Genomic DNA, 15,423 nt, shown 5'->3' on the forward strand with positions numbered 1-15,423 from the left:
CCAAGCCATTGGGATATTTCAGTAATTGCATTAATAATCGGCTCTTCTAACTCCATAAAAGCTGTTATGCTTGATGACGGAGACTCGATCTCATTGGACAAGTTTGCAATTTCTTTCTTCCTGTTGGACAAGGAGTTTCAGAAATAATTATTATTTGACTAAAAATTTAGATAAATAATACGCCATTAAAATTTGAAAATAATAGGTAAATTACGCCAAGGAAAACTTGATATCGAAATTAATTGGTAAAATATCTTAGTAGATGAATGTGATATATAAATGTAATTAAATATATTATATAAGATAAGAATAAATATTAACAAATATAAATTAATCAATAATATTTTTGAAAAATATAATTCGGCATCTGCATTTTTTGGCTTTGGCCGTTACGTACGCGCCTGAGTAGAGTCTCTTATACGTTGCATTAATAAGTTTTATAATTTTATAAAAATAAGTTTTTTTAATAACTTTATTGCATATTTTCAACTGTTTGTAATGATGATAATATCATAGCTGCTATCAGGGCTTCTACCGCTAAGTATAGAGGTTTGGGACGTTTTAGTTTTTAGTTTAAAATTTTAAAAAGATTTTGTTCCATTTCTGTTTTTCTTGAAAAAATTTATATCGGTTCGGTTTAATTATTATGGTTCTTTTCGGTACATTCCGGTTTTTATAAATTTGATTTTTTTAAACAAAATTAATCATAAACCTTATATAGAGAAAAATATTTTTTATTTTTATAATTCCTTATTTAATTTAACCGTGAAGATTATTTCTTATCTAATTAACTAGTAATTTCCCTAACCTCTATTAAATTGAATATATAAAGAAACAATAAAATAGGTATTGATTGACATAAAGATAATGGTGATTTAATTGTAAAAATTTTATTTGTAAAGAAATCACTAATTTAAATTGCCCCAATGAAAATTATAATTTCAAATTTAGGTTAATAATTTAAAATTAATTATTTTAAAAAACCGTTATGAACCGGTTAAACCGGGTCAATATATTTATAACAGTTTGGTTCGCTCTCTTTATATTTTCTTTATAACGGTTACGGTTCAGAAAATTATAAAGGTTCGTTCCGGTTTCGCTGTTTGGTTCGAAGCCCCTAGCTGCTATTATCCATCCTACATTCAAATTGATAAGAAAACAAATTCCTAATAAAAAAACCTACAATTTTCTTTGTGATGATATATATTTTTTAATATATTAAAGAATTAATTTTGTCGCATATATTGAAAAAATAATTTTGTCGCATATATTGAAAAATTATTATATTTGTTAGTATGGTTAAATGGCTGGTCTTACACGACCACGACGCTGATTTTTGGTCGAAAAAATACCAGAACCAACCCAACCAAATGGATTGATTGGTTGACCAAATCCATAGTCTCGAGCACCAACCGACAGCTTATATAATATTTTATTGTGAATATTTTGCTCAATCATATTTTTATGCATAGAGGGACGAATATTTCAATATTAGCATAAATAATTATTTTTGAGATTATTTTTTTAAAAAATATTCCCTTCTTAAACAAAAAATTTTTGATAATTTTTACTTTACACTAGTAACTTGAGTCTCAAACTCGAGTTTTGATCTATAAACCAATTTAAAAACTAGAGGACGACTACTTCAATTCATAATTGATCAAATATTTAGCATAGAATTCGAAATAATTATCTTCTAAAACCAGGCTAACTTTATTATAGGAATTTTTCGGTTTTTAGATATTTATAATTCATATATCATCAAAAAAATGCGGGTAATATATGTTTATTTAATTAACAATTTTCGGGGTGACCTAAAGTCGTAAAAATTGCCTTAGGCTAAAGCCGAATGAATTGGCTTTGGCTTGAGTCAGCTCCGGATTTGTCCTAATATTTGAGTTTAGTTAGTTGGCCCAATAGTTGGCTCGAGTTTAATTTTGGGCCCAAATGTATTTATTTGTTATTTAACTCTAATTCGCTAATGGATATAACGACAAAATTATTTGCTTAATATATAGCCAAAAATTGCCTTCCCATCAAAATATATTGCAATATTGACCATCCATTTCAAGAACTTGTATTATATACTCCCTACCTGGTAGTTCTAGCTGATCCTTGCTCGCAAGTATTTGTGGAAAAATTCTTCAGTGCATACGATTAAGTAACCCCATTACGAACTAGATTTGACAAATATACTTTAGACGATATTTTAATCATCAAACCTAATAAAAATTTATTAAATAACGTTATCCTTTGAGTTTTGATATTCATTTTTATTAATATGAGATTTTGAATTGAATCCTTTATTAATATTTATAAATAATTTCATATTGTTTTAGAATAAATAAAATAATTTTAATGAAATTGTTACAAAGTTAAGGGATACTAATTTGAAATAAATTATCAAAAAAAGTTGGGCACACATTTTTCGAACTCCTTAATTTAAAAAATTTTTTTAAATTCAAATGGATTCGGATTTCGGCAATAACTATATTTTTTGCTTAATAGAGGACGAGAGAATGTCAATAATGATAAAATTTCAAAAAAATATCATACTTTTTAACACTGAAGAAATTTTTTGGATTTGATCTATAAGAAAAACTTAACCTAATTGCTTATTATTAGTGGTCAAAATTCTTGATCAAATTTTACCTAAAATTTTAAATATATTTAGTTAAAAAATCCGATTTAAGAACATTATATCCATCCAAATCTTAAGATTTTTGATAGTTTCTATGGAATTTTTACGGCAAATATAAAATAAATAAAAAATAGATTTTATCACTTGGCAAACCATAATATTTTTTTTAACAAATTAATTATTTATTTTTATAAAGATAATTAAAAATATTTTTAAAAAATTTGACAGATCTATGTATAAAATACTAGTTTAATTTTTTGAAATTTTATTTAATTCTTCTAAATTTATAATTAATTGTTTAGCAATTTAAATTATATATGTTTAATTGTTCACCGTAAAGTTTTGTCTTAATAATGAAAATGTTAGTCAACAAATTTTTTTAATAATGTTAAAATAAATAAAATAATTCCTTTCTTATTATTTTAATCGTTAGTCTTAAAACAAATTTTTATAATAATGTTAGTAAATAAAATAATTCCTTTTTTAATTTAATAATTCTATCTGGGGCCAGCTATAGGTTTGCAATGATAAAGTTTTTAGTCAAAAAGCGTACTCGCTCATTGTTCTGAAATTTATTTAACCCGCTTACTTATATATTTTTTTTTTAAATTTAACCGCCCGCTCGCCAATTTATCTATAAATTTTGTTTAACCCGCCCGCCTAATGTCAAAAATTATTTTAATGGCTGGTTTGGTTCTTTATTTATTTATATATTTAAATGTTAATTAAACATATATTGAAATAAAACTATTATTTTTAATCATTTCGCCTGAAAAATATCAAAAATTTACCCGCCCAAGCCCATCCATTACTTTAAAATTTTTTCAACCCGCCCAATGTTAAAAATATTTTTTAAAAACCCGATCATACCCATTTAAAGTATAAGCGGGTGAAAACCCCTCCCAATGCAGACCTCTAGTGCTAGCTAGACATAAGTAAAATAAAATATATAAAAAAATAAAATAATTATATAGATTTTTCTTTAGCCGGAAAAATAGGCCCATATTTTATATCAAAAAAATTCCCAAGCCAAAATTCCCCCCTCCCTCACTACCTTAATAATAATTCTTTTTCTTCCTTTCTTATTTTCTTGTATAATTATTTTTAGCTAACGTCAATTTCTTGATTTTTATAAATAGAAGTAAATTTAAAAAATTTTTTTTCATAGTTAGACCTCACATCAGGGTTGCCATGTCTCCCCCATCAGCTGGAGACTCCCGCAATTTTTTAGTTTACATGCAGACATCTCTCCCGCAAAACTACCGCAATTGGAAATCTCCCGCAAAAATACCGCAATTTTAGAATTTCTCCCGCAATTTTTTTTAGTATTTTAAAATTTTTAATATATAGATAATAATTTTGAGAGAAATTAATTGATTATTTTTAAAATAATTTTAAATATTTATTCGAAAAACATGTCTAGTTTGTAAATTTTTTTCTATTCTGTTTTATTTTTATCCAATAATAAATCAACATCATTTCATTCATATAAGTCAGTACAGGGGAGTATATCAACATCAATTGCAATACAAAAATATTCTTAAAAATAATAAATAATACAGGTGCAACTACATTTTACGGAAATCGTATACATCTATCATGTAGTTCAACATTCACAGAGTTATATCATCACAATGTGGGTCGAATCTTTTTCTCATGATATTTAACGACTCCAATATAAGTGCAAACCTTACTTGTGGCAGAACAAAAATGAGCAAGGCTATCACAAGTGTTTTAGTACCTGAATCCTAGAGGTCAATTCTAGACGATTTGAAAGATGGGCGTCCATATGCAATTCTAACAGATGCAACTAATAAGGGAAATAATAAAACATTTCCCTCGATCCTCCTCTATTTCAACAAGAATAAGAACATTTCAATAAAACTGTTAAAATTTTTTCCTCGGATAGTGAAAAATCCAACGATATAGCTAGCCACATAATGGTAAATATAGCTGATTCAGGGTTATCAATGATTTGCATGTCAGCTTTCTGCGCTGATAATGCCTTTGTAAATTTTGGCAAAACCCAAAGTTACCGAATTGAGGAAGCACAATAATGAATTAATACCAATTGGCTTATAAGTCATATACTACATAATTCTTGCAAGAAGGCAATAAATGTACTATCTGTGGATGTCGAAATAATTGTGATGATATGTTTTAACGAATTTAGTCATCAACTAAAAGAGTTAATGAATTAAAAGAGTTGGCGAAGTGGCCTTACTTGGAATGGTGTGAGTTGTTGCGATATATACCTATCAGGTGGTTGTCATTAATATACCTGCCATCGATAGAATTTTAAAATTTTACAAACCCTTAAGAAAATTTTTCTTAAATAAAGATTTTAAAGCTGTCCTAAAATTTTGAAAAATTTTTTCGAGTATATTTTCAAGGTAGAGTGATAATGTCGGAATATTAGGAATAAATGTTAACGAATTTTCATAAAGATTAATATGGTTGTTATTATCAGCATTTTTCTGAAAATCTCCACTAATTAGATTAGTATTATCGATTGGAATACAATTACCTGTTGTTATCACTTCCAGTTTTGCTCCCAAGACATCTCTTATGGACGATCGTAATTCATAAGCAGAAGGATTATTGTTAAAACCTCCTCTGCTGCGTAAACAACTAAAAAATAGTTCAAGATGATCTTGTGAGGTTTTGTAGGTTAAAACATAACTAAAATAAGAAAAGAAAAAAAAATTAATAATAATTATGGTTAGTATTAAGAGGTATAAAAATATTTGAAAATAAATAAGAAAAATATATAAAATCAAATGATTGATCGGTATTTAATAAATACCTTGATAATATTAATAATATTTTTATAGAATGTTTGATTTTTTAATACTCGAAACATATGTGCTAAAGGGTTTAAGGCCCCACTATCTAAAAGTATGAAGATTATTTTGAAAAATGTATCAATACTCTTAAAGCTTTAAAGTTTGAAGATGGGAAATATGTATATGAATCAAATAGAAAAACATGCATTATAGGGTTAATAGCATCAATGAAAATTTCTGGTATTGGGAATGAATTATTATTGGGTCCTAATCCCAAACTCAAGTATTTTATATATTTTTCTTATTTATTTTCAAATATTTTTATACCTCTTAATACTAACCATAATTATTATTAATTTTTTTTTCTATTCTTATTTTAGTTACGTTTTAACCTACAAAACCTCACAAGATCATCTTGAACTATTTTTTAGTTGTTTACGCAGCAGAGGTTTTAACAATAATCCTTCTGCTTATCAATTACGTTCGGCCATAAGAGATGTATTGGTAGCAAAACTGGAAGTGATAACAACAGGTAATTCTAATCGATAATACTAATCTAATTTGTGGAGATTTTCAGAAAAATGCTGACAATAACAACCATATTAATCTTTATGAAAATTCGTTAACATTTGTTCCTAATATTCCGACATTATCACTCTACCTTGAAAATGTATCAACCTATATAGCAGGGTATATAATACGCAAATTAATATCTGAAAAAAAGTAACATGTTATACATGCATGCATAACAGCTATGATGGATAATCAAAATCATAAAAACAGTGATGCTTATAATTTGATAAAAATAAAAAACAATCAGGGGTTAATAATTCCTTCTAAGAGTGTTTCAATATTATGCCAAATTTCTTAAAGTGCATTCCGTGTTTTGAAAAATCATTGCTAATAAAAAAAAAATTTATTTTTAAAAGGATTGTATCATTTATTCTTTCTAAAGTACATCAAACAAATATTTTTGATGAACTTATTGATCATATGCTTAATCAAGAAGCACTATTCTCCCATTATCAAATTCTAATTACATTAATAATTGAACGTTATTTGCACATTCGATTTCATCATTATGGTAATAATCAAAATAGAAAATCGAATATCAATATTCGTCAGAAATTGACCAAAACAATTTTATTTAATGGCCAATGAATAAATTGTATAGTGTGTCTGAATTAAGATTCTTTTTTTTAAATTTAATATTGTTGATTTATATCATGATCATATATTTTTAAATGTTGATATTATATTTTGTTAAGAAAATTTATTATATCTTATAAAATATTTATAAATTTTCTGTAACTTTAATTTTATAATAAAATTTATTTCATTCTTACACATTTTTAATTAGGTTATGCTTATGATTTTGTAAGAAATACATATGAGAATATGTTAAAATAAATAAATACTGATACAAACACATAATAATAAAAGCCATTAGAAAATGAAACCAATTTTAAAAAATAAAATATTACAAACAAGGAATGATAAAAACAATAAATAAAATAAAACTAATTTGAAAATTAATACCAAGAGAAAAGATTATATATGGGAATAGGATATCCTAATAAATGTAAAAATATTTTAAACATTCTCAATAACGATAGGGTTGCTAAATGTTAAGGTTTAATAGTTATTAAGATCTAATCATATAACTCCATAAAATATTAAATTCATAAGTTTATTTCTTTAATTATAATAAATAATATGAATAATATAAAAATCATTTAAATCATAAAAATTAATAACTTTATTAGATATTATATATTTTTTATTAAAATACAAGATTTATTATTATTTATATAAGTAATAATAATAATTGATAGGATATTTTTGAAGTTAATGCATTATTTTATAATAATAATATGTTGCCATAAGAAATAAAGCTTTGCTAGTTCAGATATAAATTCAGAATGTTCTATTCCATTTCCGAAATCTATACATCCTTGAAACTCATTTTTATACCAATGAATAAATCGATGCATAGACACATGCGAATTGGATTGAATTGTTAATCCTTTTAAAGAAAGAATCTAAAAAACCTAAAATAAAATAATTTTAAAGTTATAAAAATAAGTTAATTTCTAACCTAGACTTATTTGTATTTGTTGACTCCAAATTCTTAAGAATTATAAAACATCCTACTGAGCAAAATTTTAAAACTAATTAAAATAATTCAGCCATGCTAAGCAAAGATATAAATTGGGCCAGGCACAAGTTCATAAGTAAATAAAACTCTTAATTTCTTAAGTTTTTATAAATCTAAATGTAATTTATATGGAACCCACAAAATTGTGACAGTTGATATTCTTATATGGAATCTTCAGTTTAGATATATATGATTGCATAAAGTAAATAAGATACCTAATAAACTTGAATAAAAATTGCTGATATTGCTATAATGTAAATTTTATAAATTAAGAAAATAAAAATAAAAGCTTTTGATAAAATATAATGTTTGATTAATAAAATTGTATCAGTAGTAAATTAAAATGATAATAAAAATAATGGACTCATGGGCAGGGGCGGACTGGCGACGCTACGGCCTCGTGGACATTTTTTATAGCGGCCTTTATATGGGGGTTTCGCCCCCATACCCCCATATTGCGGGCCTTTGGCTCGTTTTGCCCGGTCATCGACCGGGTTCCCCTAAATGGCTTCTTTGATTTGCATGATTTTTATTACTTCTTATTTTTTGAAAATAAGTTCAAAAGTTTTACATTTTTAGTAAAAAAAGAATAGTATTATACGATATTCATATATTTTATTTTTAAAAAATGCACATCTAAAATCATATTCATTACCTATATAAAATAATATTCATTGAAAATATATATTTTATATTAGATTTACAACGATATTGCATTATAAAATCAAATCATACATCACATGTTAAGTATAAAAAAATATAATCAATATATTATATCAATTAATTATAAATATAAAATTATTGCAGTTATACAATATTACAGAGAATAAAATTGCTGCACTTTTATAAAATCAGGCACCGATCATATTGTAAATAATATTAATAAGATTCTAATAAAAGAATTAAGAAAATATATAATTTTTACCTTAATAAATCTCTCATTAACTTTGAACCTTTGCGCAAATATACAGGAATATCTTCTAGTTCAATCTACGCTAATAGTTCTCGTTCAACTGACATCATTAAAAACGCTTCTAATTTTTCTTGGTCAATGCTTATTTTTATAATTTTTAATTTACTAAATGCTTTCTCGCAATTAACCTGAGTAAATGATAAAGTTAAAATGTATTCATATGCCAAAAATAAATTAGTGTAACTTGTATATGCTTATTGTATCTTTTAAGAATTTCATACACGCATATTAAAAACTTGTTACATTTATTATCACACTGATTTGTTATCATATTGTAATATTCCATCTTCTTCATTTGACTACTCACTTGTACATGCGATATCATCGTCCGTTTCATTTATTCTGCTACCAAATCTTTGAATACACTGGCAAATGAACATAATTCGTTATGAAATTTAACACTTAATGTATATGCCAATTGTGCCAGTTTTTCCAAGGTCTTTTCAGAAATACCTTTATTATTTATTTTATCAAAATATCTTGGATGCAAATATTGCACATTCAAGATAAGCTCTCAATTCGCAGAAAGTATTTCCGACAAGCTGTTTATAATTTGATCAATTATTAGGACGAAATAGTTCGAACCTATAAAGGTCAATCTATTCTTGAGGACGTTCATCTTGGCATTTGTCACTATATATTCTCTTCGCTCATCCAATTCGATCTTTTTCCAGAGCATTTTGTACTCAGATACTCTCCGGAAGCTATAAATATGAAAATGTTTCATTTAAATTAGCAGCCATTTTATTGCTTTATTTTGAATCAATGTAATAATCGATGATACAGAAGATTTAGCATCTTCTTTCATTTTCCATGCTGACAAAGTACCTGATTTTTTAGTTTGAAGATATGACAGTGGCCCCATTATTTAAAAAATTTTTAAATATATTATAACTGTACTTAGCATCTTAAATTTACATAAATTATCAAGTTTTTGTTTCAAATTATTTATTATCTATTATAAATTGAAGTGCCTTTATCGTTATTGGGAGCAAGCTCTCTTTACCATATATCCATCTAAGGGCTTTTTCACGTGCCCACCACCTTATCTCACCTATTTTTTGCAGCCTTCTTAACTTATTTTGGCCAGATGAATTATTCTGTTTCACCCAAGCATCCATCCTTTTATCTGATTCACCGACCTGGATTTTATTTGATTTCAATGAATTAAGAACAAGAAATGTTGGCTATATTATTTCTACAATAAAGCAATGTATAAAAATATAATATAATAAATTAATGCTTTCACTCTACGCAAACGAAAGCGTTTTCACTTCATTTGAAAAAAAAACAAAGAAAAGAACGTTGTAATGATGTGTAGCGTCAAGCGACGTTATTGATACATTATGTATTAAAATATAGTAAACGACATGACAATTCTCAAGGAATGTGATATTCAAATCTTAGAGATATCATTAAAAATAAATAATTGATAAGAGAAAATAATGTGAACATAATAATAATTTTTTCTAATCGGCCTCTATTTTGATATTTTCTTCTGATCGGCCTCAAAAATCGACATTTTCTCGCGGCCTCGTGGGCAAAATGCCCACCGGGTCTTATGGCCAGACCGCCCCTGAGTCAAGCCTCAATGACCATGGACTTCCACATAATAAACTTATAGCGTTATTGAAAACCTTAGAAATGATAATGGAAGTAATTTCTCGATATCCTTTTTTTTGACTAGGAATTAGAGAATGGATTGGAGGAGTCTAACTTATCGCAATTATTTGAAGCAAAGTGCAAAACAATAAATGTTTTTAATAAATTCCACGCTTTAGAAGAGTTGTTTAATAAGTATAATACCGCAATCCCCTCATTGGCGTAGTGCGTGTTTTTAATATAAATGTCGTATTAACTGCCAAACGTTTTTGTCTATCAGATAAAAATTTTGAAAAACAATTGTCATTAAAAATTAATAAGAAAAATTTTTTATAAATAAAAATATTATTTATTCGCTATATTATATTGCATTTATAATTATATTATCAAAATAAAACTATATTATTTTTTAATATGGCTAATATAATTTGTTAAAATATATAAAACTATTATTTATATTAAATTATATTTAAAAAAAATTTTATTATACGCATTTCTCTTTTTTGAAAGCGAAAGTGAACGCGTTCGATTTTCCTAGAAATCTTGACAGCATTAAATAAAATTCCAGGAAATCATACTAGTATTTTGTACATAAATCTGCCCATTTTTTTAAAATATTTATGATTATCTTTATAAAAATAAATAATTGTTTTGTTAAAAAAAATATCTTGGATTTCAATTCCAAGGGATAAGATCTTTATTTTTTAATTTAATGGCCCTTAAAAATTCCTTCAAAACTATCAAAAATCATTTTTGGAAAGATATAATGTTCTTACATGGATAGGAACAATGTTATACATAATAATAAATTTGTGTATATATATATAAAATACTTTTTAAAATTTCTATTTCGTTTTACGTAATGATTGAAGAAGTTTTTTTTATAAGATTCAATCCAAAAAAATTTCTTTAGAATGTTAAAAAGTACGATATTTTCTGAATTTTATCATTATTGACATTCTGTAGTTCTCTATATTATTAGTTTTAATTTAAAAAATATAATTATTGCCGAAATACGAATCCATTTGGATTTTTTTTAAATTACGGAGTTTAACCATCTTTTTTGATGAAGTTAGTATCCCTTAACTTTGTAACAATTTCATTAAAATTATTTTATTTATTCTAAGACAATATATAATTATTCACAAATTAATAACGGATTCAATTCAAAATCTTATATAAATAAAAATGAATACCAAAACTCAAAAGAAAACATTATTTAACAAATTTTTATTTAGTTTGATGATTTTTTTTAAATATTCTATTGATTTTTTTTTTTTTAAATATGGTATAAATTTATTATAATTGAATAATATAATATAAGTATAACAATATATGTATTTTTTTTTAACTGGACTTTATTATTTATTCATAATCATTAAATTACAGAGGATTAAAAAATATATATTAAAATGGATATATTAAAAATTAAATATAAAAAAAATAAATATATAATATATATATAATCTATGAAGACATTAAAAAGGACTATAAAAAAAATATATATATTTTAAAAAAAGGGGGGTATATATCATCTAAGAGAAGAGTGAATACTTAAAAAATTAGACCGGCAAATTTCCAGGGAAATCTGCTGGCGAAGTTAAAATCCTTCATTGGGGGTCCCCTGAGATCTGTCTCATTTTTTTCCTATAATTTTAATGAAATTGAGGGCCTCGTTTCCAAACATGCCTAGGGTATTGGTAACGATAGGAATGAACATAGTGTTGGCGAGGCCAGCGTATTTATTTTTTTTAAAGATTTCTGCCTTTTCGATAGCAGAAAATGAGAGGTTAGACTTGGCTGCAAAATCAACGCAAGTGTAATCCCATGTTAGCGGAAGACCATTAGACCAGGGTATGAGAGAAATACCATCCGGGCGTATGGCGTATTTGTTTGAAAGACCCACTGGTTCGAGGGTAGATGGGATATTAACTTTTTTGAGGGCGGCTAGTAAAATGTTATTGATAGATTTATGACGAGGTTGTCGTCAACGGGAGAACTTGCAGTGCAAGGTAAAACATATGTATATAAATAAGCCATATTTCTTCATAACACATTTATTCATATTTATCTATACTTTAAAAAAAAATATATGGATGGTAAGCCTTCGATTCAATGGGCTGACCACAGTCGATGCAGATGGAGGGAACTACGACATTACAGCCGAGGCGGAGGGCTATAGATATACATAGCTGTTCGCCAGTCATGAGGAGGCCAAGATTGGCGCTGGGGATGGCTTCCAACCATTCGTAGCCAGAGTTTGCATTTAGTACCAAATCATTGGGATTTTCCTCAAAGGGCCTGTTCGAAATAAGATATTCAACGGAACGGGCGATCAGAGGAGCATCCCAGTCTTTTTGGGTACTGGAAGCGGGACGGCTAAGGGTGGGAGAGCAGTTGTTGTCCCAAAAGGTGAGGGCCTGTGAGAGGTCAGTATCTAAAATATCTTAAAGTACATTTGTCCAATTCAGTTCGTAATAGGGTTACTTATTGCTAGTGCATTGATGGATCTCTCTACCGTTACTTGCGAGCAAGGAGCAGCTAGAACTACTCGCTAAAGGGTGTATTATTCAAGTTAATGAAATATTTTGGATAGCCAATATTGCTAAATATTTTGATGGGAAGGCATCTTTCTATATATTAAACTATTAATTTTTGTCGTAATATCCTTTAGAGAATTAAAGTTAAATAACAAATGGCTCAAAATTAAACTCGAGCCAACTATTGGAACTACTAAAGCCCACTTGAGCTGATTAATGTCAACTCCTGAGCCAACTCATTTAGTCGGCTTGAACCTTAGCCAATTTTTATGACTTTAGGCCAGACCTCGTAAATTATTAATTAAATAAACTTTTTTGATGATATATGAATGAAAAATATCTAAAAATCGATAAATTCCTATAATAAATTTTTCCCGGTTTTAGAAGATAATTTTTTCGAATTCGATGCTAAATATTTAATAATTAATATTGAATTGAACAACTCGTCCTCTAGTTTTTAAATTGGTTTATCGATCACAACTCGGTTTATTCGATTTGCTAGTGTAAAATATTAATTATAAAATATTTTTATCTAAAGATAAGAGCGTTTTATAAAAAAAGAAATATAATATATTCTTTTTTTAATACGATAATTATTTCTAAGTGAATATTGAACTACTCATCCTCTAGTTTTTAATTTGGATTCTCGATCACAAATCGAGTTCGAGACTCAAGTTGGTAGTTTAAAGTGATAATTACACAATATTTTCAGGTTATAAGAGAACAATTTTTTTAAAAATAAATCTAATATTATTAAACGTAATTATTTCTATGCTAATATTGAAATATTCATCCTCTCATAAAAATATGGTTAAGCAATATATTTAAAATAAAATATTATAATAAATTGTTTTTGTGTTGGTGCGCGGATGGGTGCTCAGGTCTATGGATTTGTTCGATCAGATCGACCCATTTGGTTGTGTAGGTTTTTATTCATTTTTCGACTAAAAACAAGGGTCGTGGTCGTGTAAAACCATCTATTTAACCACACTAATTGACACTATTCCTTTTTTGATGGTATCTTTTCCTTTTTGATTAATACTTTTTCTTTTTTGATCGAATACTTTTCCTTTTTTGAATGGAAAACCCTGTAATAAAAGATAATATTATATATTGATTTGTAGTATAAATATATTGATTGAAAGTCAAGGGTATAATAAATGGTTGCATAAGATCTTTTTGATAATTTAGCTATGATTTTGACTGTAACATTCGAGGAATTAAAATTATAAAAATTATTGATAAGATACGATTATCTAAAATTGAATAATTAATTCTATTTATCAAAAAAAACGAATAAACTCTAGTATTCGAAAGTTAATAAAACCAAGAGTTAAAAAAAAGTTTTCAAAAATATTTTGACCAAAAATAATTTTTAAGATTTTTTTCAAACTCTGATCAAAACACATAGCCTCACAAACCCGGATTTTTCCTTTTCTCAAATTAGAAATATAAAATTTGGTTCAAAAATGAGACCCAAAATTAATAAGCGTAAAATTAATAATGTGATAACCTAATTGAATATTGAATCTGAATAAAATTTCTATTAAACAAGATCAAACATTCTTATCTATTTTGCCTAGAATTAAAATGAAACAAATTTTATAAAAATATATGTTAGGTGGGCAGTATCGTGTGTAAGCACTAGACAAAACCGCATTGTCAAAAAGAACGATTTCGCTAAAGAGGAATCGATACTGGCACTTATTCCATTCATGGATATGTTTAATCATGATGGAAATCTTCCCATGTCAATTGATTATGATATCGAAAATCAAGATGTTATTATATACGCCCCAAAAATTTATCATATTGACCAGCAAGTTAATTTTTATATTTATTTTAAATCATATATTACAATAATTCTTTCCTAGAGACCTGCTCGAACCGGCTTTTGAAGATTTTTGAACTATTTTTGGACCCGACCCGAAAAATTATTTTGCACATGCCCGGTCCATTTTTTTTAGTCAGTCTGAAAAATATTATGCACATTTTTATAGTAGATATCTAAGACCTGGACCGGACCAATAACCCGAATCAAATAAAGATCCTTTGTAAAGATCAGACTGAAAATGGTTTTTTGAAAATTGGTTCGCTCGGTCTGGACAGTTGCAAAATATGTTAGGCCAAAACCAAACTGAATTCAAAAGCCAGGACAGGAGACTGCTATCTAAAGTCAGAATGCAAGGACAGGATCAAGGACATTTTTTTGGAAATTCGTTCGGTCATTTTAATTATTTTAACCTCTATCTATATTCTTGACCAATATTTTGGTTTAACACCCCCTAACCCCCGCCCTGCAAAATTTGAATATTTTCTTTTTGATTTTTCTATTATTTATGGATTTTATAAGTTTTGTTAAATAAAATTACTTGCATTCATTTTTTTAGGAAATCTATTAAATTTATAAAATAAACAATCATGAATAAAAAGTATACTATCTAAAAAGAGAACTTATACATAAACTTATAAATATTGTTCCTTAGTATTCCAAATATGCGGCTCATGGACAAAACAATATTAGGTTATTGCCACTTTCGGTGGGTGTATTATTTTTTTTTATTTTACATTTTTCTTTGTTATTTTTTTTTATGTTATTTTTTTTTAAAATTTTATATCATTTTTTAATTCAAGATATTTAAAAAAAAAATTTCCACAAAATTTTTTTGGTAGATTAAACTTTGCATTTTTATTTTTTTTTGGTGATAATACTATAATTAAAG

General features: G+C 26.6%; 1 protein-coding gene across 3 annotated transcripts in view; it reads left to right on the forward strand.

Annotated features, from left to right (window-relative positions):
* LOC135928049 (actin-histidine N-methyltransferase-like) overlaps nt 1-15,423 on the forward strand; it is a 70,353-nt gene that overhangs the window by 23,948 nt on the left and 30,982 nt on the right. For all 3 annotated transcript variants that reach the window (XM_065464374.1, XM_065464375.1, XM_065464373.1), the window contains exon 8: nt 14,322-14,523. In XM_065464374.1, the coding sequence (XP_065320446.1) occupies nt 14,322-14,523 (202 nt within the window). The remainder of the gene's footprint in view (nt 1-14,321; nt 14,524-15,423) is intronic.

The sequence above is a fragment of the Gordionus sp. m RMFG-2023 genome, chromosome 4 (genome assembly GCF_954871325.1).
Source record: "Gordionus sp. m RMFG-2023 chromosome 4, tfGorSpeb1-WG-v2, whole genome shotgun sequence".
Classification (NCBI taxonomy): Eukaryota; Metazoa; Nematomorpha; class Gordioida; order Chordodea; family Parachordodidae; genus Gordionus; species Gordionus sp. m RMFG-2023.